This window comes from Arachis ipaensis, chromosome B1 (assembly GCF_059453495.1).
Source record: "Arachis ipaensis isolate K30076 ecotype BB chromosome B1, ASM5945349v1, whole genome shotgun sequence".
NCBI lineage: Eukaryota > Viridiplantae > Streptophyta > Magnoliopsida > Fabales > Fabaceae > Arachis > Arachis ipaensis.
Window position 1 is genome coordinate 62525371 of NC_142436.1, and position 24906 is coordinate 62550276.

At 38.1% G+C, this 24906-nt stretch overlaps 1 protein-coding gene across 2 annotated transcripts; it reads left to right on the plus strand.

The window, feature by feature from the left end:
- Nucleotides 1-20398: 20398 nt before the first annotated feature.
- On the plus strand, nucleotides 20399-23636 carry LOC107618142 (myb family transcription factor IPN2-like). Of its 2 annotated transcripts, none has more exons than XM_088503288.1 (9): nucleotides 20399-20457; nucleotides 20783-21212; nucleotides 21305-21381; nucleotides 21722-21787; nucleotides 22155-22260; nucleotides 22336-22413; nucleotides 22503-22849; nucleotides 23133-23202; nucleotides 23312-23636. In XM_088503288.1, exons 2-6 carry the CDS (start codon nucleotides 20861-20863, stop codon nucleotides 22410-22412), a joined length of 678 nt encoding a protein of 225 aa, XP_088359414.1. In that variant the 5' UTR covers nucleotides 20399-20457; nucleotides 20783-20860; the 3' UTR covers nucleotide 22413; nucleotides 22503-22849; nucleotides 23133-23202; nucleotides 23312-23636. The 2 variants fall into 2 exon arrangements, with proteins under 2 accessions (XP_088359414.1, XP_088359415.1); XM_088503289.1 differs by having other exon boundaries at nucleotides 20868-21212.
- Nucleotides 23637-24906: the final 1270 nt, after the last annotated feature.

Sequence of the window (24906 nt, forward strand, 5' to 3'; positions counted from 1 at the left end):
GAGAATAGAGGTGGATCAAGCTATGGTAGAGGTAATTGAAAAATTACCACCACTTGCCAATGTTAAGGCAATCAGAAGCTTTCTGGGGCATGCAGGATTCTATAGGAGGTTTATAAAGGATTTTTTAAAAATTGCAAAACCTCTGAGCAATCTGCTAGCCGCTGATACACCATTTATCTTTGACACAGAGTGTTTGCAGGCCTTTGAGACTCTAAAAGCTAAGCTGGTCACAGCACCAGTCATTTCTGCACCAGACTGGACATTACCATTCGAACTAATGTGTGATGCCAGTGACCATGCCATTGGTGTAGTATTGGGACAGAGGCATGACAAGCTTCTGCATGTCATTTATTATGCTAGCCATGTTTTAAATGACGCGCAGAAGAATTACACAACCACAGAAAAGGAGTTGCTTGTAGTGGTTTATGCCATTGACAAGTTCAGATCTTATTTAGTAGGATCAAAAGTGATTGTGTACACTGACCATGCTTCTCTAAAATATCTCCTCACAAAATAGGATTCAAAACCTAGACTCATAAGATGGGTGTTGCTTCTGCAAGAGTTTGATATAGAAATAAGAGATAGAAAAGGGACAGAAAACTAAGTAGCTGATCATCTGTCCCAGATAGAACCAGTAGCAGGAGCGCTCCTCCCTCCTACTGAGATCTCTGAAACCTTTCCGGATGAGCAACTCTTTGCCATTCAGGAAGTACCGTGGTTCGCAGACATTGTAAACTATAAAGCTGTGAGATTCATACCCAAAGAGTACAGTAAGCAGCAAACAAAAAAATTAGTTTTTGATGCAAAGTACTACTTGTGGATGAACTATATCTCTTTAAGAGATGTGCAGATGGAATAATCCGTAGATGTGTGCCTAGAGAAGAGGCACAGAAGATCCTATGGTATTGCCATGGATCACAATATGGAGGACATTTCGAAGGTGAGCGAACAGCCACAAAGGTTCTCCAATGTGGTTTCTACTGGCCTACTTTCTATAGAGACTCCCGATAGTTTGTACGTAACTGTGACAGTTGCCAGAGAACTGGTAATCTGCCTCACGGTTATGCCATGCCTCAGCAAGGGATCTTAGAGATTGAGTTATTTGATGTATAGGGTATTGACTTCATGGGGCCTTTCCTACTATTATATTCAAACACTTATATTCTGGTGGCAGTAGACTATGTATCTAAATGGGTAGAGGCAATTGCAATACCCACTAATGATACTAAGACAGTGATGAAGTTCCTCCAGAAGTACATCTTCAGTAGGTTCAGTGTCCCTAGGGTACTGATCAGTGATGGAGGAACTCATTTCTGCAATAAACAGCTTGACTCTGCTCTGATCCGATATGGAATTAACTACAAAGTGGTAACTCTATATCATCCACAGACAAATGGGCAGGCTAAAGTCTCAAATAGAGAACTAAAACGAATCCTGGAATGGACTGTAAATATCCGTAGAAGGGATTGGTCAAGAAGTCTGGATGATGCTCTGTGGGCATACAGAACCGCATTCAAGACTCCTATAGGGACCTCTCCATACCAGCTTGTGTATGGGAAAGCCTGTCATCTGCTAGTGGAATTGGAACACAAGGCCTACTGGGCAACCAGGTTCCTAAACCTTGATGCTAAGGTAGCTGGAGAGAAAGATTACTCCAGTTGAATGAGCTGGAAGAGTTCAGACTCAATGCTTTCGAGAATGCTAAAATTTATAAGGAGAAAGAAAAAAGGTGGCATGACAAATAGCTGTCATCTAGAGTTTTTGAGCCAGGACAGAAGGTTCTGCTGTTTAACTCTAGGCTCAGATTGTTTCCTGGGATATTGAAATCCCGGTGGAAGGGACCATATGTGATTACAAGTGTGTCACCATATGGATATGTAGAGCTTCAAGATATTGACTCTGACAAAAAGTTCATTGTTAATGGACAGAGAATCAAGCATTATCTTGAAGGCAATGTTGAGCAAGAATGCTCACAGTAAAGTCCAGCTAAAGACAGTAAAGAAGCGCTTGTTGGGAGGCAACCCAGCCATTATAAAAAATTAGATGTTTATAACAATTATATAAGTCTATTTAAATTTTGTTATTCATGTTAGTTAATACATTTTAGTGAATATATAAGTCAGGAAAATGGAGGTCCAGGACATAAAGCAGAGGAATCACAGAGAAAAGGAGCTCACTGGCGTTAAAACGCCAGTAAAAGGCCATTCTGGGCGTTAAACGCCAGAATGGGCAGCATTCTGGGCGTTTAACGCCAGAGATAGCAGCATCCTGGGCATTCAAAAAAAAAAGGCCAGTAACAAAGGATTTCTGGCGTTTAACACCAGCCAAGATACCTGGCTGGGCGTTAAACGCCCAAAATGGCCACCAGATGGGCGTTAAACGCTAGAATGGCTATCATTTTGGGCGTTTAACGCTAGAACAGCAAGGGGGAGGTACTTTCGTTTCCATTTCAATTTTTTTTCGAATTTTCATGTTTTAATTCATAATTTTCTGCATAAAAATGTACAAATATTCATCTTTCAATTTCCATTTCCAAAAATTAATAATCTTATAAATTCTTTTCAATTCTTTTTCAACACGTTTTTAAAACTCATTTATCTTTCCAATTTCTTTCCAAATCTTTTTAAGTCATCCATATTATCTTTTATTTCTTAAGATGCATTAACAAAAATTCAGATTTAACTTCCTCATATCTTTTTCATCTCTTTTAAATTTTAAAAATCTTATCTTTTTTATATCATATTTATCTTTTATCAATCATATCTTTCTATCCTATCTTTTTCTAAAAAAATTCGAAACCCATTCCCTCCCTCCCCTTTAAATATACATTCGGCCAACCTCCTTGACCCATTATTCGAATCCTTCTCTCCCTCTATTCCTCTTCTTTTTTTTCTTTTGCCTGAGGACAAGCAAAACTCTAAGTTTGGTGTGATTTTCCGTGATCACTGAGCTAAAACAGACTGAGATCATGGCCCCTAAAGGAAAATAACCCACTTCAAGAGGAAAGAAAGAAAACAATCCAAAACTACCTTGGATGCACCAAAGAACATGCAGACCATTACTTCAAAATTGTGTGCAAAAGATCAGTGATCCCAGAAGTTAAGTTCAATCTAAAAGAAGACGAATACCCGGAGATCCAAGAGCAGATTCGAAATAGGAGCTGGGAAGTCCTGGCTAATCCTGAGATACATGTTGGAAGAAACATGATCCAGGAATTCTATGCAAATCTGTGGATGACAGATAAGCAAAGATTAGAGGGAACTGCTTTCTACTCCTTTTGGACTATGGTCAGAGGGAAGATTATTTACTTCCACTTTGATAAAGTGAGAGAAGTTCTCAAGCTTCCTCAACTACAAGATGATCCAGAGTCCTTTAATAGGAGAATGGCCAAAGATAAAAGGCTAGATCAAGTTCTAGAGGACATATGCCTCCCTAGAACCAAGTGGATTACTAATACAAAAGGTGTCCCAAACTAGCTAAAGATAGGAGATCTCAAACTAGTTGCTAGAGGTTGGCTGGATTTCATTGTGCGTTCTATACTCCCAACTAGCAACCGTTCTGAAGTCACTGTCAAGAGAGCAATGATGATTCACTGTATTATGCTGGGAAAAAAAGTAGAGATTCATCAGCTGATTCCTGGTAAAATTTACATATTTACAAACAAGGAATCCAATGATGCCAAATAGGCTTACCCAAGCTTGATTAGTCTGTTATGTAAAGATGCGGGGGTAAAGATGGGTGTGGATGAATATATCCCAGTTGAACGCCCAATCACCAAAAAGGTGATGAATGGACCTCAAGTTCAAGACAACCCTAGCAAGAGGAGGCGCATGAGCTCCTCCCAGAAATTCCTCAATTTGAATTCTGGGCTCGCTTAGAAGCTTCTATCAACAAGCTGCAAGAAGCTATGGATCAACTCAAAGAAGAGCAACAAAATCAAAACAGCATGCTCTGCAAATTGCTCAAAGAACAGGAGAAGCAGGGGCATGATCTACAGGAGCTGAAGTGCCAGAAGCTGTTCCCTGAAACGCCAGACGTTCCACAGATAGAAGGAGCCAACACCCTTCAAAGCTAAAGGTTGTTTAGTCCTAACTCTGTGATAACTTTTATTGAACCTATTGCAAGAGATATATGAAGCATTAGTATTAGAATAGTTTATTTTTATATCTTTAATTATTATTCCATAAGCATTAGTAGTATTTAAAATTCCATTTTAATTCTCTATTATTTTAATTAATAAAATTCGAATTGCATGAGTATTATTTTATTTTTATTTTCCAAATTGGCTATAATTTATTCCTCTTATCATTATTAAATATGAATAAAATAGTAGATTTTTAGGAATAAGGGTGCAACCATTTTGAGTGTATTAATAAGAAAAATTCAAATTATTTATATGTGGTGGCATTACTTTAGCTCTCTGAATGAATACATGAACAGAGCATGTTTTGATACTAAAGATGCAAGTATGTATTGGCTCTTGAAGGAATGATGAAAAAGAGACATGTTATTGATAATCTGAAAAATCATAAAATTGATTCTTGAAGCAAGAAAAAGCAGTGAAAAAGCAAAAGCTTGCGAAAAAAAAAAGACAGTAACCTTTTAAACTAAAAGGCAAGGGTAAAGAGGATCCAAGGCTTTGAGCATCAGTGGATAAGAGGGCCCAAAAAAAATAAAATCCTAGCCTAAGTGGATAAATCAAGCTGTCCCTAACCATGTGCTTGTGTCATGAAGGTCCAAGTGAAAAGCTTGGGACTGAGTGGTTAAAGTTGTGATCCAAAGCAAAAGAGTGTGCTTAAGAACTCTGGGCACCTCTAACTGGGGACTCTAGCAAAGCTGAGTCACAATCTGAAAAGGTTTACCCAGTTATGTGTCTGTGGCATTTATGTATCCGGTGGTAATACTGGAAAACAAAATGCTTAGGGTCACGGCCAAGACTCATAAAGTAGCTGTGTTCAAGAATCAACAAAACTAAAACTAGGAGAGTCAATAACACTATCTGAATTTTGAATTCCTAAAGAATCTAATCATTCTGAGCTTTAGAGGATAATTAAGATGCTAAGACTGTTCAAAAGCAAAAAGCTATAAGCCCCGCTCATTTAATTTGAATTGTGAGCTTTATTGAAGACTCTGAGATGTTATTACATCATTATCTTCTTTTTATCCTATTTTATTTATCTAGTTACTTGGGGACAAGCAACAGTTTAAGTTTGGTGTTGTGATGAGCGGATATTTTATACGCTTTTTGGCATTGTTTTTAGGTAGTTTTTAGCATGTTTTAGTTACTTTTTATTATATTTTTATTAGTTTTTATGCAAAAATCACATTTCTAGACTTTACTATGAGTTTGTGTGTTTTTCTATAATTTCAGGTATTTTCTGGCTGAAATTGAGAGACCTGAGTAAAAATCTGATTCAGAGGCTGAGAAAGGACTGCAGATGCTGTTGGATTCTGACCCTCCTACACTCGAAGTGAATTTTCTGGAGCTACAGAAGCTCAATTGGCGTGCTCTCAATTGAGTTGGAAAGTAGACATCTTGGACTTTCTAGAAATGTATAATAGTCCATACTTTGCCCGAGATTTGATGGCCCAAACTGGCGTTTAAACACCAGCCAGAGACCATTTTCTGTCGTAAAACGCTGGAACTGGCACCAGAACTGGAGTTAAACGCCCAAACTGGCACCCAAGATGGCTTTTAACTCCAAGAATGGCCTATGCACATGAAAGCTTCAAAGCTCAGCCCAAACACTCACCAAGGGGGCCCCGAAAGTAGATTTCTGCACTATCTGCACTTAGTTACTCATTTTCTGTAAATCTAAGTTACTAGTTTAGTATAAAAACTACTTTTAGGGATTCATTTTGTAACTCATGACATTTTACATCTCATATTGTATCTTCTACGACATGAGTCTCTAAACCCCATAGGTGGGGGTGAGGAGCTCTGCTGTGTCTCAATGGATTAATGCGATTACTATTATTTTCTTTTCGATCACGCTTGATTCTGTTCTAAGATACTCACTCGTACTTCAATGAAAAGAATATGATGATCCGTGACACTCATCATCATTCTCAACTTTATGAACGCGTGCTTGACGACCACTCCCGTTCTATCTGAGCTCAACGTAGTCATTGGGCGACAGCTTGTGTGCGTATCTCTTGAGTCTCTGATCCATGGATTTGACTTGCCTCTCCTAACAACAGAGCATTCGAATCCATGAGATTAGAACCTTCATGGTAGAGATTAGAACCAATTGGCAGCATTCCTAAGATCCAGAAAGTCTAAACCTTGTCTGTGGTATTCCGAGTAGGATATGGGATGGGATGACTGTGACGAGCTTCAAACTCATGAATGTTGGGCGTAGTGACAGTGTGCAAAAGGATAGATAGATCCTATTCCGAGACAAGTGAGAAACGACAGATGATTAGCCGTGCGGTAGCTGTGCCTGGTATTTTTCATCCAAGACGAGAGATCCGACAGTTGATTAGCCATACAGAAATCGTACCTGGACCATTTTCACTGAGAGAATGGATGGTAGCTATTGACAACGGTGATCCACCAACATACAGCTTGCCATGGAAGGAAACCATGCGTGTTTGGAGAAGAAGACAGTAGGAAAGCAGAGATTCAGATGACAGAGCATCTCCGGAACCTCAACCTGTTCCTCATTATTAAATCACAAGTATCATTCATTTCATGTTATTTACTTTTCATAAACAAAATCATTTTTATCACTAATCTCCTTACTAAGATTTACAAGATAACCATAGCTTGCTTCAAGCCGGCAATCTCCGTGGGATCGACCCTTACTCACGTAAGGTATTACTTGGACGACCCAGTGCACTTGCTGGTTAGTTGCACCGGAGTTGTGAAAAGTGTGATCACAATTCCGTGCACCAGAATGCACCACCAATTAGTGGTGCATCAAATCTCCCCACACTTAAACCAAGCATGTCCTCATGCTTAAACCAAGAAAGAATAAAGGGTACTATCATTTATTCAAATGTAAATAAACTATATGCAATCTACCTATATGCAATTATCTAAATGAATGCAATTGCTTGGTCAAAACAAATCAACTTCCAAGAAAACCAATATAAGCATAAGGGCTAAGGGTATTAACAACCAAGCCAAACTATAATTGGATTGAGTTTTTAAAGATTTTACAAACTTGCAAGAAAAGTGATGATTCTAGGTGAAAGCATGTAATTGAGCAATCGAACCCTCACCGGATGTGTATACGCTCTATTTGCTCAAGTGTATAGGGTCGATCCACTCAATTCTCCTCTAATCATGCTTTCCAAGATTTGTTTTTCTTCTAACAATCAATAATTATTTCATGCATGCACACAATTATCATGAAGTCTTTTCCATAGGTTGTAATGGGGTTAGGGTCAAGGTAAGGATGCATATGGTCAAGTGAGCTTGAAATTTGAATCTTTGATAAGCTTAAACTCCCCACCTAACCTATATAACAACCTATACAATTTCAAAGCTAACCTAACTACCCATTCTTCACTTTTTCACATACTCATACATTCTTTTCTTGATCACAACTCATATGCATTAATTATTATTGAACTTTGCTTTGTGGCATCTTGTCCCCGTTTTTAGCTTATAGTGACTCATCCTGAAAATAGAAGACAGGATAGTAAGAAAAGTAAATACAAAAGCAAGAAAGCATACACTGTTTGAATGAGGTAAGAACCACTGGAATGAAGTGAGTGACCTAATGTGTGACATTAATGAACCAAGTGTGTGACATTAATGACATAAAGGAAGTATGTACTTCACTCATCCTAATGTGCTTGAGATGCTCTAAACTTGTGGGTCAAAACAACCAAACAAGCAATAAAGAAGCATGAAAGCATTCAAGCCAAAAATATATGGATGCATATGATCAAGAAACACAATGCATTAAGGCAAAATGTACAACATCCATCAAGAAATTGCCTAATCAAAAAGAAGAAGAAATGAGAAGTGAAGAAATGGAAAGAAGAGAAGAAAAGAAGTGTGTGACGTAAGGTAATCCACGCGTGCGCGTGCAGTGATGCGTGCTCGTGGAGGTGGTGAAATGGAAGCAACGCGTACGCATGGGTCACGCGTGCGCGTCGATGGGTTATTTAGAGAGTGACGTGTACGTGTGGGGCGCGCGTACGCTTGTGTTGGTTTGCGCGAAAGGCACATTGTTCGCGCAGTGTAGGCGCAACTCTTTGGAATTTGGCTGGGAGGTGGAATTTTTGCATCCACACGTACGCGTGCGCGTGGATGGTCGAAAAAACTTGGGTCACACGTACGCGTGAGGCACGCGTATGCATGGATTGGTGCTCTGTTTTTTAAAATTTTTCTATGTTTTTGCACCAAACCAAGCATCCCAACCTCCAAACAGCTACCAAAACACCATAAAACCTTATTTAACATACTAAACCATCAAATAAACTCAAAAAACCAATCAAAACAAGAAATTAGACTAATTCTACCAATATTTACATAAGAAAAAAAAGGAAAGATGTTACCATGGTGGGGTGTCTTCCACCTAGCACTTTTGTTTATTGTCCTTAAGTTGGACTTATGGGGAGCTCCTTATCAAGGTGGCTTGTGCTTGAAGCTATCTTTGAATATCCACCAATGCTTGAGTCTCCAATAAGCTCCATTCTTCACAATTAATGCCTTCAAGCTTTGATGGAGTTCTTCACAAACCATGAGCTCCCAAAGTTGATTCTCCTTGTGCGATCCGAGATCCCACACTTTATTTTGACACCCATCTTCAAGTTGATTCTCATGATTCTATTCGAGTGGTAAGCAAGATGAATTCTCAATGAAGTGACATAACATCCTTCTAGACCCACCTAATTGAGCACTAGTCCAACTCTTGTATTTAACCCTTGAAGTATCAACCAAAATGAGCCTTGATTTGCAACGCAAACCATGAGACATCCTTCTTTTACGCTTCATCCCAAAAAGTTTCCTAAGTTGACCATCCATTTCAAGCAATACATATTCGAGTGGTATAATAAAGCTAATAGAAACGAATTTCACCAACTCAAATGCAGAAGTAGATGACAACCTAGGCAAAGAGGCTCCCAAGGATCTTGACAAAGCGCATGTAACTCTCATTCTTCTTCTTCTAAGGACCTCCACCTCTCCACATGAATTCTCAATTTCAATCCTTTGTTCATCAATTTCTTCTAACTCTTCTCCCTTACTTAAATCATAAATGGGAGGATGAGAGAAGTATACCTCCACATTGCTTTCTATTTCACCGGGAGAAGGTTCTTCAAGTGCAAAGGATTTACCACCAAGAAGTTTTGATGCATGATCTTCATCACCAAAGGAGCTCAATTCTTGCTCTATCCCGTCCAAGTCCTCATATGGAATATGCCTTGGAGGGTGTGCACTTTCCTCCTTAACATCAACTTCAATCTTCTTGGAGGAGTTTTCTTTTACTCTAGGTTCCCATGGAGGTTCCACATCTCCTAAGTCTTCCACCACTTCTTCCTCTTCTTTAACAATAATAGGTTCCTCCGATTGTTCTATCACAAAGCAACGTTCCTCATTTTCCACTGGAGTTTCCAATCTCTCCTTCATGCTATGCTCTTCAACCGATTCTCTACATGTGGCCATGGGAGTTCCTTGAATGCTCAAGCATTGGGAGGCTAATCGGTTTGCCACCTCATTCAAGGCGGCTATGGATTCTAGTGCCTCTCTTTGCGTTTTTCTTTGTTCTTGAAGTAGCAAAGTGAGAGAATCATCCATTGGGGCTTGGGGTGGATATGAGGGTTCATCATCTTAGAGAAAAGGTTCATAATAGGAAGGTGGTACTTCTTGGTGAAAATATGTAGGTGGTGTGTATAAAATTTGTGGTTCTTGGGAGTATTGATGTTGGAATTATGGTGGCTCTATGGACTTTCTTACATAATGGTCACAAGGATGAGCTAACGGTGATTGGTTATATGATGGATAAGCGTCATAGGAAGGTATTTGGTGAAAAGTGGCTTGTGAGTATGGTTGAGGGCTATGTTGAGGATGAGGGTTATAGGCATGTGGTGGTTGTTGACAAGTACAATAAGGACTACCACATCTATTAGATTGATATGCATAAGGAGTGGAATTATACCTATACGAAACTGGAGGAGGTTGTTGCCATGAAGATTGGGCATATGCTTGAGGCTCCTCCCACCTTTGATTGTACCATCCTTGATGCATATTCTCATTATAATTTCCATTTCCTACAACATAATTGGAACCAAACTCATAGCCAAACGAGTGAGAGTTCATGATAGCAAGAGCAAATGAAAAAAAAATCAAATGAGAAACAAGAAAACTAAATTTTACAACTAGCAAAAACTAACAAAGAGACAAAAGGCAAACATATTCAAAATATTCACATATATACCATAACCAATAACAAGCGCAAATTTGCAATTCCCCGGCAACGGTGCCATTTTGATGAGTGAAATTTTGACGGTTTAGAATTTCACAAATGAAATCTCGTTGCAAGTATAGTTTCTAAACCAACAAATAATCCTTTCATACAAAAATTTGGTTGTCACAAGTAACAAACCCCTAAAATTAATAGCCGAAGTATTCAAATCTCGGGTCGTCTCTCAAAAGAATTGCAGGGAAGTGTTCTTGTTATTGGTTATGGGATGTATATTTTAGGGTTTTGATAAGAGACATGAAAGATAAATTGTAAAAAAAGTAAACTAATAACTAAGAAGGCTCTTGGCAAGGTATGAGAATTAGAAGTCTTATCCTCATTATCTTCCTCAATTGTGACATTAATTGTCTATTGCTCCCACTTAGTCAACCTCTAACTATAAAGGAAAGTCAAGTGGATAAATCAACTTGAGTCCACAAGTCCTAGTCAACTCCTAAGGAAAGACTAGAGTTAGTGGAATTCAAATCAATTAGCAACTTTCAATTATCAATCAACAAAAGAGTTTGATAACTCAAGAGTCTCCAATTACTCAACCAAAGCCAAGAGGAAAAAAATCTACACTAGCATCCTTCCAAGCATTTTGTCAAACACTTGGAAGGCACAAAAGGAAAGTAAAATCAAATTGCAAGAAATATAAATCTACAACTACTAATTGCAAGGAATTTAACAACAACAAAGCAAATCAACAATAAAGGAACATAGAACATGAATTGTATTATAGAGAAATAGAAGAAACAAAAGTGCATCAACATAAAAGTAAAGAATTACAAGAATTAAATGCTAAACTAGAGAGAAAAAAGGTAGAGGAACAAGAATTACAAAAGGAAAAGTAGATGAGAGCAAGAATTAAACCTAGATCTAAGAAATCCTAATCAAACCTAATCCTAATTATAGAGAGAAGAGAGAACTTCTCTCTCTAGAAACTAACTAAAGCATTCCCTCCAAAATTCAATTATGACTCCCCCCTTTGACTCCTCCTGATTTTTGCATATAATAGGCTCAGAAATGAGTTGGATTTGGGCTTGGAAAGCCCAGAATTCGCCCCCAGCGTTTTCACTTTAATGAAGTCACGTGCGAACGTCGACGCGTACGCGTCGCTTGACAATTAGCTTTCCACGTGTACGCATCATGTACGCGTACGCGTCGCCATGCGACTTCACATTCCACGCGTGCGCGTCTGCTGTGCGTGCGCGTCGATGAATGCATCCCAAATCCTTGATTTTCCATGATTTCTCCACTTTGCATGCTTTTCTCTTCATTACTTTGATCCATTCCTAGCCTTTTAAACCTGAAATCACTCAACAAACACATCAAGGCATCTAGTAGAATCAAAGGTGAATTAAAACTAACCAATTTAAGGCCTAAAAAGCATTTTTTCTCTCTTAAGTACAAATTAGGAGAAATACATGAAACCATGTCATTTCATGGAATAAATGGGGAAAATTGGGATAAAATCCCCTAAATTCAGCATAGAATGCACCACCAAATAGTGGTGCTTCAGTTCGCCATCAAAACCTTTTAAGATGAAACAGACATGTTGGCACTATCTCTATTTTTGTTTGTTTTTGTTGTTGATGTTCTACATAAGATAGTGGGTGAGGTAGTTAGAAACAGACGTGTTTTACCTTTGTTGGTTGCCAGAGATAATATAGAGATGTCACATCTCCAGTTTACAATTACACTATATTGTTTTACCCGTCGGAGGAGGAGACTATTAGAAATTATGCAAGGCTACTAAGATGCTTTGAGGTAATATTAGGGTTGAGTATCAACTTCGATAAATCTAGCTTGATCCTGATCACTTGTGAGTAGCAGTAGATTTACAATATGTGTAGCATATTGGAATGTAAGGAGGCTAATCTTCCAGTCAAATATCTTTGCATATTCTTAGGTGCAAACCCAAGGCTGACCAAGACTTGGAAGCTGATAATTGATAAAGTAGAGGAGAAGCTTAGCTTGTGGAAAGCTAAGACTCTCATTAAAGTTGGTAAGTTGGTCCTTATTAAATCTATACTAAATAGATTGTCGGTGTGCTATTTGAGTCTGTATAAGATGCCGAATGCTGTGGCAGAAAAGTTAATTTCTTTGCAAAGAAGATTTTTATGGAATAAGAAGGAAGACAGGAATGGTATGGCATTGGTGATGTGGGATGTGGTTGAGGCTTAAAAAATGTTGGGAGGATTCCGGGTGGGGGATGCCATGCTTAGGAACACTACACTACTATTTAAATGGTGGTGGCATTTTCTAAAAGAGGAGTGTTCATTGTGGAAGAAGATTGTTTGCTCTTGTAATAGTTTGGATCCTAATGTGATGTTATCAAATAAGACATTACCAATAAGAGGGAGTTCATGGAAGGATATTTTTCAGTTACAGTTCAAAAATCAAGCTATGAGACATATGGTGATCACTGAATTGTCTATGGAGGCAGTGATAGACGAAGGATCTGCTTTTGGAAAGATGTTTAGCTACAAAGTGATTTGTTAAAAGATAGTTTTCTGAGGCTCTTCTCCATTTCGAACCAAAGAGGATCTTTGATAGGGGATTGTGGGTTTTGGGATAGGTTAGAGCGGGTTTGGAACTTTCATTGGCGGGAAGACTTATACCAATAGTAGTTGGAATTAGTGGATAAGTTGCATAATGCTTTAAGACCTGTAAAACTAGCAAACAATAGAGAGGATAGAGTTGTGTGAAAGTTTGATAGAGAAGGAGTTTTTCTACTAACTCTTTTGTACATGTGTCGTAGTCGGATACGCTCTCGGAGAATGTAATGAGTTATAGCTCACTAGGACTATATGGAAAGGCTTGGTTCTGCCAAGAGTGGAGTTGTTCATTTAGTTTGTTTTGATAGGTAGAATGAATACTAAAGAAAGACTATGCAAGCTGGGAATTGTTCACCAGGGTGATAAAATATGAGCTTTATGTAAAAAGGACGTTGAATTTATGATCACCACTTGTTTCTTGGTTGTGATTTTACTTGGCAGGTATGGTGTGCATGGCTATATGATTTTGGGAGGATGTGGGTTGTTCTAGGTTCATTGAAGGGACATTTTGAGAGTTCGTAAGGTGTTTGGGCTAGCAAGGAGGAGCGTAAAAAGTGGCTCACATGCTTCTTTTCAATTACTTGGAATGTCTGGCTAGAAAAGAATGGACAGCTCTTTCATAAAAAGGAAGCAGGTGTAGAAGAAGTTTTTTACAGATCAGTAACCAGGTTTAAAGAATGGAGTTGTATGGATCCCTTCTGTTGTTGATGGCAATGCCAGAGATGACATTGGGGATAACTCTTACTTGACCAGGTTGTTGTGTTGTGTACGTTTTCTTTTTCACTCCACATTGTTGTGTTGAGCTCGTTTTGTTAAAAAAAAAAAACAACAACAACAAAAACAACAATAAACAACAACAACAACAACAACAATAATCAAGGTTCTAAAACCGGACCGGACCTGTAAGACCCGGTTAATTAACGGCTAATTAACCCATAAATGAGAATTTATTCTAGAAAGCCAAAAATATTATTTTTATGGCTTAATATGATAGAGGAAATTGAGACGAGAATTTCGGTACCAATTTTATAGAAATCGGACTAAGATTGGACCGAACGGGCCAAACCGGGCCAACCGGACTCAAAGTGGGCCCTTGGCCCAACTAGACTAAACCAAAACCCTAGTTTTCAGCACTCTCTCTCCTCACAACACACAAACACACGCTGAAAATTAAGATGGAGGGAGGAAGAACACTCTCTCAAGTTCTCTCCCTTGGTTGATCTTTAAACCACCATAACTTTTGATCTAGAGCTCCGATTGCCGCTCCGTTTGTGGCCACGCATTCACCGCGGAGAGCTCTACAAAACCCATACAATCAATCTTGAGGTAAGCCACGTTTTGCTCTTCGAATTTCCAGCCTTGATTTCGAGTTTCATGAGCAAAAATGTTGAGATTTTGGGCTCTTTGATGTTATAGGACCCAACTCTCTTGAAGGAGAAGGTTAATCTTGTCTCCTTGGACCTTGGGTGTGGTAAGATTCTCAACCCTAGTGTAAATTGTTGTTCTATGATGTTTGGGTATTGAGATGTTGTGTATGGATATGATGATTGTGACTTAGGTTGTGTATATGTGAATATTGGAGCTTGATTGGTGATTTTGGAAAGCTTGGAAGAGGGTTTTGTGTGATAAAATCTGTTCTTGGAGGTGTTGATACCTTGAGTGCTTGTGGACAAGTGGTTTGGAAGTGCTCCTGTTGAGCGTGGAAAATCGGCTAAGGTATGGTTTCGGTTTTCCGTATCTAATATGGAATGTGGTAGGAAATACTTAGGCTAGAGGCCCTAAGATAGGCATTGAATTGTTGATGTTGTTGAATGGTTGAGATATATGATGTGATCATATATGTGATTATGAATATTGATGCCTTGATTGTGTGATATATGAGAAATGCATGTTGTGATATATGCTTGATGGATGATTGAGGTTGAATTGGTGGGTGGTACCATGTTGATGGTGAGTATGATAATGATTATGTATAATGATGGTTGATTGGAAATGGTATTATTGGAAATTGGGATGAGAAAGGATGTATGATATGATATTGTGTTTGTCCTTTAGCCATTTGATTGAGAAGTGTTAAAATGGTTGGATGTGGTTTTGGAAATTTCGGTAAAGTGTCAATGTGTGAGTTGAGGATGGCTTGTTGTTGATTTTGGTACATTTTGAATGATTTCAAAGAAAAGGGTTGAAATTTGCATGTTTTGATTGATTTTGAAAAGAGTTGAAAGTGGCTTGTTTTGAAAATGGCACCTTGTGGTTTTGTATGAAAACATGGTTTTTGGGCATACTTTGACGGGACATAACCTGGACTATGGATCTCTGATTTGTGCCAAATCTATTTAGAAATGAAATTGGATTCGGGATGTCCATGCCGTTCGAAGATCGGGTGAAAAATGATTTAAAATGAGAGAGTTATGACCGTCGGAAGATTGGGGGTTGAATTTGTGAATTCTGTAGCTTTTAACTTAGAAAATTTTTAGCAGAATAACCCTCTGAGCGTAGGCGCACTTGGCGCGTGTGCGCCATTCTTCCAGGAAGCACCATCCACGCGTGCGCGTGGTGTGCGCGGGCGCGTCGATGCGCTGTGCCATATGCCCAGCTATTTTCCAGAGAGTTATGCCAGAATTGTGCCAGTTTTGTGCCTGGGCGCAAGAGCACCCACACGTACGCGTGGCTGACGCTGGCGTGCCGTTTGGATATTTTTCAACCCACGCGTTTGCGCGTATGACGCTTGCGCGTCGATGAGTTTTTGGCCATCTGCGCGTGTGCGTGGAGTGCGCGTACGCATGGCCCTGTTTTCATCCCAAAGTTGATTTTTGAGTTTTAAAAGCCAAATTTCATACTTCTAAGCCTCCGATCTCACCACTTATATCTTAAATCACTATGATATGCCTAGCATGAGGAAAAAGGGCTAGTGAATGTGGTAACTTGTGAGTGAAGCAAGGGAAAAATGAATGATCAATGAGGATCAAAGATGATTATGTGAGATGCGGAGAATGGCGGTGGAAGTGCTTGTTATGCCATGGGCCGAAGGGCCGTAATTGTTAATGAATTGGCTGGTTATGGATTTAATCGTGAGCCGGATGGCTAGATTATTACCGTGTTACGGTGGAGCCATGATTATGGCTATGTATAAATGCATATATGCTGTTGAATGAATTGTGAATGTTGCACTTCCACTATCTGAGATACGAGTTTCCCTGGGTAGTAGCAGTGGCTAGCCACCACGTGCTCCAGGTTGAGACTTGATACTCTGTTGACCCTATGTCGTAAGTGTGGCTGGGTACTGTGAAAGTTCCGGATGAGCTCGCCCCCGTAAATATTCACCAGTGAGGGTGATGGATATGGATCATGATTATGATCAAGTTTATGATGAGTATAACTCGAGTTGGGGATGCGCGACAGAGGGACAGTCCAATGGTTAGCTACCAGGACTTGTCGGGTTGGCTCTATAACCGACAGATGATATCATCAGCCACTTGGGACAGGCATGCATCATAAGCATACTACATGAATTGTTTGAGATTGCCTAGTTGACTGCATATTACTTGCTAATTGTCTAAATGCCTTATCTGTTCCTATTTGTAAATTTCTTGTCTGATATAACTGTGTTTGCTATATTATACTCCTGCTGGTGGTTAGAAGGTCTGAAGGAATTGGAAAGGGAAGTATTAGTTAGACTGAAGAATCTTTAGTCAGTTGCCACTTACGGTTTAGTTTGTTTATAAGCTTTGATATTATCTGGAGGAAGTTCTAGGATTGCCTTCGGCTTTCCTCTATTATTATGTATTATATATGTGGAAGCTGTTACCGTGCTGGGGACCTCTGGTTCTCACCCATGCGAATTTTGTGGTTTTCAGATGCAGGACGTGAGGTTTCTCGTTAAGGCATGCTGGAGACTTCTGGATTAGCGAAGATCTTTGTTCTCGGGACTCTGTTTTGGTTTATATATCTTGTTTAGATACTTTTATCTCCATTAAATAATACAAACTGTGATGACTCCTTCTAGAGGGGATTTTGGAGAATAGATTTCTGTATTTGTGTCCCTTTGAGTTTCCTTTGGGGTTTTCCTTATTTTATTATATGTATATATTGCTATGCTCGGACCGGTTATCTTCGCAGCCGGATTTTGAGCCTTGATATTCCTGTTTTTGACACTCTTTTGTATATATATAATCTCGCGTTAGCTTATCCCTGTTCGTTATGTTATCGATCGGAGTGTTGCGTTTTCGAGTTACGGTTTTTGTTTACCCCTTTTTCTACAAGGCTCCTAGTTATAATCAATTATTCATACTACTATACGTACTAAATTTTTGTTTTAGAGGTCGTAATACCTTGCCTTCTCTGAATTATGACTTAAGCATAAGACTCTGTATGGTAGGGTGTTACAGGACCGATCTGATTAACCCGGAACCGATCACCTGGCCGGTTTGGTTGACCCTAGAATCACATTGTAAAAACCGATTAGAAATCGATCGAACCGGCAGTTAACTAGTGAACCGGCCAAATTAGCCGGGTTTCTTTAAGGCCCGGTTTTGTAATTTTCCCCAGAAACGGTGTGTTTTGACGCCAAAAAAAAAAAAAAGAAAACCCACCATCAGTCCCTCTCCCTTCCAACCCTAATTTCCTATTTTCCTCCAATGAGAATCCACCATCCCTATCACTTGACGCTAATAATGACCACCAGCGGTTGCCACCCTCGTAGTTCGAAGCTTCTGTCAACAGCGTCGTTGTCGTCGGAAGGTCGGTTTGAAGGTTCTGTTGTCGTCGTCGCCGGCTGGTTAGTTCGAAGCTTCTATCGTTGGCCACCTCTGTCTTGCTGAGTATCTGTCTCAACCACCGTAGACTCTACTCTCTATGCCTTCTTTGCTCTCTCTGCTACAATGAGTTTTTCATTTATTCAATCAATTTTTTTTGTTTTGTTAAATTATTTGAATTGGTGTAGTGAGTTCTTCAGTTTTTTATTTCAGTTATTTTTTATTTTGTTAATTATATGAGTTGCCGCAGTGAGTTTTTCAGTTTTTCAGTTAATTTTTTTATTTTGTTAATTATATGAATTAATCATTCTGAATTGTTGTAATGCTGAATAGAATTTTGATATAATTTTCAAAAACAGTGATAAGTTCAATTTTGGATTTTGATGGCTCAGATTTTATTTTGCTATATGTAATTTGTAATTTGTATATTGTATGTAATTTAGATGGAACAACCACAAAGTGATCAATAGCTACAAGATAATGCCATCCAAGAATCTCAAACGGGTTCCTCTTGAGGAAAATCTGACCTGACTTGGGATTGTTTCACTTTGAAGTATGACAAAAATCACAAGGTGCAATATACATGTATATTTTGTTTGAATACTTATAATGGAGGGGGGATATATAGAATGAAATATCATCTTACAAAAATTTCTGGACAAATTTAAGTATGTAACAAAATCATTGAAGAGGTTAAACTTCAATTCAAAAGGCTTTTGGTGGAAAATAAAAAAATAAGATGGAAAAAAAAATTTGAGGTGGAGTTTTATAGTGTGAAAACACAAACATAAGAGTCTGAATTGCTTAATGCTGTACAATCTGTTGTTCCTACAACAATAGGAGACAAAGGAAAGAGAAAGGCTATTGTTGCTACACAAATTGAAAGTTATTTTAAGGAAAGGACTACTCCAAGGATTTCAATCGACTATGAAAAGTGTTTTGGATAGTAAAGAAATTGTGCACATGGCTAAGTTGGTACTTATTAAATGGATCGTCGATGCACGTCTTTGTTTCAATGCAATTCAATCATCTTACTTTTTCAACCTACCTTGGATAGTATTGCTGCAATAACTACAAGAAAAGGTCTATCGGCACACTTTTTTTTGCTATGCTTTTAAAGCGTGGCCAAAAGTGGTCAATGGCCACACTTTTATGAGGGTGGCCACTAATTTGTTATTTGGTCACGTTTTTTTGCCATGCTTAAAAAGCGTGGCCATAGAGAAAAACTGGCACGCTTTTACGAGAGTGGCCACTAATTTATAATTTGGCCATGTTTTTTTGCTACACTTTAAAAGCGTCGTCATAGAGAAAAACCGGCACGCTTTAAAAGCGTGGCTAATTTGTCTTCTAACGGTCACATTTTTAAAGCATACCCATATGCTGTGTTTATTTAAGCACCCTACAAAAGCATACCGACAGAGTCCCACCCTATTTTTTACACACTTCACTTTTTTCTAAGTTAACTTTTAACCTATATAAGTTATAACAGCTCATACACTTCACTTTTATTTCCAAATTCATTATTAACCTTGAAGATAACTTAGAAGCAAGCCGTCACACTAAGTTCATCACTGCCCAATGCCAAGACTGTCCCACCACACAGCTCGCCATCATGTTCATCTAACCCTCACACCCAGCCCTTCATCTAACCCTCACACCCAGCCCTCTCTCTGTTGCACCCAACTTCGCACCATCAACGGTCTCTCGCACCCAGTTGTTTCTCGACGGTCTCTCGCACCCAACCCTCACACCATCGACGCAACCCTCGTTGGATTCGAAACCCTCCATCGGTGCTGCTCTATCCACACACCCTCAGTGGTCTCTGTCTCGGCGTGCCCTCTTACTCCCTCAGTAGTCTTTGTCTCGCAAACCCTCGTTGGATTCGGAAACCCCAATCGTTGCTCACTCTATTTTGGAAACCCTCAATCGCCGCTCCTCCCTCTATGGTTCAGCACCCGTCACGTTGCAGTCTCCCTCTCTGAAGTCGTCGCGCCGCCGTCTCCCTCTCCCTCACTCGTCGCACCTCTGTTAGACACGTTCAACGTTCGCAGTGCCGGGATAAATTATTTGGTCAAATTTTTCCTTGATTTGATTATTTGATTTTGAATTTGATTTTTTTAGTTCTTTATTTTTTATATTTTTCCAAATTTCTATTTTTTGTTCTAATATGATATTTGGTTTAGAATGTTTTTTCTAAACTTCTTGGCATTTGGTTCTGTTCTGTTGCAGCTGTGGTAGTGCTCAGCTACTGATATGGGGTGCTCATTCTTTGAGTTCATTCTTTGCTGAATCTCGTTTGGCAGAGAATACCTCTAGATTTTTTGCAAGGTGACAAATTTAGAGCAGCAGTAGATAATTACATTAGGCCTCTCCTAACTAAGGTATTAAAGTTTCTTTTCAGCTTCAAATTATGCCTCGTTTAGTTTTTTTGAAGTTGATTATGATTTCTTTCTTTTGTATTCTCTCCAGGGAGTTCCATCTCTTTTCTCTGATCTTTCGTCTTTGTATAATCACCCAGGGAAGGTCAGCTTTATCCCTTACATTTATATGACTGAAAAACTATGAGATATTTGATTGTATTTTTTCTTCCATCATGTTATATAGTGGAAGAAGATAAGCTTCCTATGGGTTCTGATTGTTCTTTTTATTCTTTTGAACTTTGTTCAGGTAGACATTTTGGAACAACTTATTCTTATATTTTTTCACAGCGCTCTTCAAGCTAAGGTATATTAAAGATCAGATAGAGAAGTAGGTAGCTTAATTTCTTTATTCATTAGTATTACTCTAAACTACTTTTGACCTACTACTACCGTAACATACATACAAGGATATTAAATTAAAATTAATGTTTTCCACTATATAAATTAGTTTACCATGGCCTCGGCTAATTGCTTAAGTGAATATAGGTTTTAAAGGATTGCTAGTAATTAATTACTACTGTATATATAGATAGAGAGTGGTCACTACTACAGCCTGTATGTTCTTGTTTAATTATTTGTTATTAGTTGTGTGTATGTTTAAATGTTTGCATCCTTGTTTTAGTTTTCAGAGGTAATTTATAAAGGAGGAATTCAAGAAATTATTGTAGCATTTATACTGAGTATCGCATCTGCTAAAATTAATAAATATGTTAGAGGGATTTGAGATTCATCAAGAGAATAATGAAGGAAGTGGCGGTAAGAGTAGTAATGATAATGAGGGTGAGGAAAATTCATTTGACTTGAATGAAGGAGCGGCTATGAGTGATGATGAGGAATTGGAAGAAGAGAATAATAATGAAGCAAAGGAGGATGAGGAGGATAACAATGAAGAAGAAGGGAATTCAACAAACCCAAGTAGCAGTAGCACAGCATCAAGAGAAGGGAAGAGAGGGAGTGGTGTGAACCAATATGTGAGATCAATGATGCCACGGCTTCGTTGGACTCCTAATCTTCATCTCTCATTTTCCCATGCTGTTCAGAGGCTTGGAGGTCAAGAAAGTAAGTCAAGGAACTAATTAGCTTTTGCCCTAATTAATTAACATATACTATAAATGTATGTTATAGTTGCTAGCTATATTGAATTGCTGTAGGAGCAACACCTAAATTGGTGCTTCAGCTAATGAATGTCAGAGGCCTAAGCATTGCTCATGTCAAGAGTCACTTGCAGGTAGCTATTAGATTCTACTCCTTAATTATCTTATATTTTCCATTTTTTAACTTGTTCTTCTTCAGAGAGAATAATAATTCACAAATAAACACACAAAAATTGAACCTGCACGTTCTCCAATTAAACTAGATATAATACTGTTTTTTACTAACTTGTATTTGATGGTTTTAACCTCTCCCTCTAAGATTTTAAGATATGAAAAGCATAAAAAAATCTCTTAGAAAATTACCTGATTCTTAGTAATTTGTCTTTGAGGATTGCAAAAATTCAGACACTAATCTTGATTAGTTGGGGAAGGAAAGCATTGAGGAAGATGATCGAGCCATTTTGCTTGAAGCAGGGCTTACATGATCATCATCAACAAAATTCTATGGATCATCAGCAGGGCTTATATATTCATGAGCTTGTCTTCAGTTTCTCACACTTATTCTTCAATATCCTTATCTTCTTACTTGTCCTGCCTAGATTTTTGACCACGGATGATTTGTTCTTGCTAGAAAATCGAGCAACTTTAAAGGCACTGTAGGTCATCATTCTTTAAATATATATTATACTTAGCTGTATTACTTCTTCGAGTTTGTAAATATTGCTATATCTTTGCAACAATATTGTATTATATCCATGCCATGTATTAGTACTCATGCTTCATAGGTTATATAATAAGAAAGTAAAGTGGCTTATTGATTTTGCTTTAAATTTGGTATTATTGTCTTGTGGATACTCTTTGAGTCTTGGTTATAGTTTGTATGTTCTGATGCAATCCTGCTTTGCAGGAGTTAATTGATTTTCTAAAAGAAACTGGGCTGCAGTCAAGTGCAGCTGCCACTAGAAATGCTTCAACTAAGCTTTTGGGTGTTCTACATAGATTTGTTGGTCTAGGTTACTACATTAACTTTTGAATGTCCTTCCCTCATTATTTATTTGTTACAAGGTTCTAAAGTTTTCCCTATGCAGATATTAAAGGGTTCCTTACTGATGTTAAGCCTGCATTGCTCAAGGCTCTTGATACTGAGTATGAGAAGAATCCATGAGGTATGCTGTTCATGATGTATTTTCTGTTAAATCTTTTTTGTTTCTTAATTTTCCAATTGTCCGATTTTTTTTTCATTTGTTTGCTTCAGGGAGCATCTGCAGCTCCCAAGGGATCAGTCAACACATCAGAATCATCTTCCTTAGTTGCTGCTGGTGGCTTGGATAGCTTGCCTCGTGAAGACATTAGTGGAAAGATTACTCCTACTCTCTTGAAGAGCTTGGAAAGTCCTGAGTTGAAAGTTTGATTGACAATATCTTTCAAATAATTTGATGTTGTTGGTTATTTTAACTATTTATTATAACTGAAAGGAATGATGTTATTATGATATTTCATGACATTCTTCTGTGATTTCCTTTTAGGTTCGTATGGAGTCTATTGAAGCTGTAAATAAAATATTGGAAGAGGCAAATAAGCGCATTCAAGCAAATGGAACTGGTACTTTAGTAGCATTTGTATTATAATTTTGAAACTATTGCTATGTGTGGGACTGAATTTTGGGTTGTAAAATCCCACATGGACATGAACTTTATATTACAAAGATTAGGATGATTACATGGATGGGTGGTTACACAAGATTATATAGGATTATGAACGATTGCATTAGATAAATTTGGGGTAGTGTTGATTATTGAAAGATGGTAGAATCTTGCATTTTTATTGAATAGGTTCTTTCTTAATAATTAGTTATTTGATTTTTACTGTATTTACTGTATTTCAGGGATACCAACATACAAAGCTGCTTTAACTTTGCTTATGGTATTTGGTGTTGGACCAACAGTTTTTGGCATGTATGTTTTCTTCAAGTTCAAAATTTTCTTGATTTTTGTATAATCTACATAGGTTCATTCCCAAATAAGCATCTTCAAATGTTAACACTTGTATGTTGGTTCAATGCAGTATGTCTAATATCCATAAACTTGTGAGGAAAAAAAATGGAAGCATGTTACGTGCCTTCATTGCCTTGGCTTTGATCAAGTTCAAGCAACCTTGGCTTTGGTCGAGTTCAAGCAAGAGTAAGGGCTAAAAGAATCCAGTTAAGTCATGAGATAAAGCAACATGAAGCTACAATGAAGAGGGAGAGATTGATATTTTTTATCCCAATGTATTTTATAACTACTTGGGTTATAAGAGATCGATATAGCTAATTTGGTTTGAATTTTATTAATGTAATACAAATTTTTATTAATTTATTTTTTAAATAATATTCACATAATTTTGTCAATGTTTTTTCTTGTTTTTGGAGTGTTATTAGAGTACAGATTTTTTTTTTAATTTGGTAGGGATATAGCCACGCTTTAAAGGCGTGGCAATAGGTCCATGTTTCTTCGACTATTGGCACGCTTCAAAAGCGACACCATATCTTTTACTATTGGCACGCTTCAAAAGCGTAGCCATATCTTTCACTTTACGGTACACTTTTAAAGCGTGTCGATAGGTTAAGACCTATGGCCACGCTTAAAAAAGCGTGGCAAGAGATGAAAGCGTGCCAACAAAAAAAGCGTGCCGATAGTTCTACAAAAGCGTGGAGATAGATCAACCGGCACACTGGCGGATGTGACCCTTTCAAAAGTGTGCCGATAGCTCAAAAAGCGTGACGAAAAGCTATCGGCACCCTTTTTAGAACTTTTTGGCACGCTTTAAAAGCGTGACAGAAAGCTTATTTTCTTGTAGTGAATTGGACTTGGTTTCAAGGGACCGTCATATGATGAAATGAGAGTTCATTTGCTACCCAATCTTAAAAAAGAGTGTCAGTTGCTTATTGAAACCTATAGGAGCTCATGGAAAAGCACCAGTTGTATGCTAATGGAAGATGGTTGGACTGATCAAAAGCGACAAACCTTAACTAACTTTCTAGTATATTGTCCTGTTGGTATGTCATTTGTTAAGTCTGTTGATGCTTCTGATATGATAAAAACTGCCGATACCTTGTTTAATTTGTTTGCTGATGTTATTGAGTGGGTTGGGCCTAGTAACATTGTGCATGTGGTTACTGATAATGTTACTAATTATGTATCTACTAGAAAACTCATTCATGAAAAGTATCCAAACATGATTTGATCTCCTTGTGTTATCCATTGCATCAATCTTATTTTGAAAGATATTGCAAGTATTCCTCACATGGCTGACCTTGCTTTCTGTGCTTCAAAAATGACTGTATTTATTTAAAACCATATGATCTTTTTGTCTTGGCTTAGAAAAAGAAAAAGTTGGAAAGAAATTGTTTGATCAGGAGTCACACATTTTGCCACTGTTTTCATTACTTTGAAAAGTATATATATGATCACAAGGAAGATTTGCAAGCATTGATGGTGGACAAAATTTTTCCTTCTCATAAATTAGCCAAAAGTGCTAATGGGAAGATTGCTAGTTCAATTGTCTTAGATAGTAAGTTTTGGCAAGATTGTGTTATCATTGTAAAAATTGTTGGTCCTCTTAAGTTGTTGAGGATTGTTGATGCTGATGAGAAATCCTCTTTGGGTACGTGTATAAAG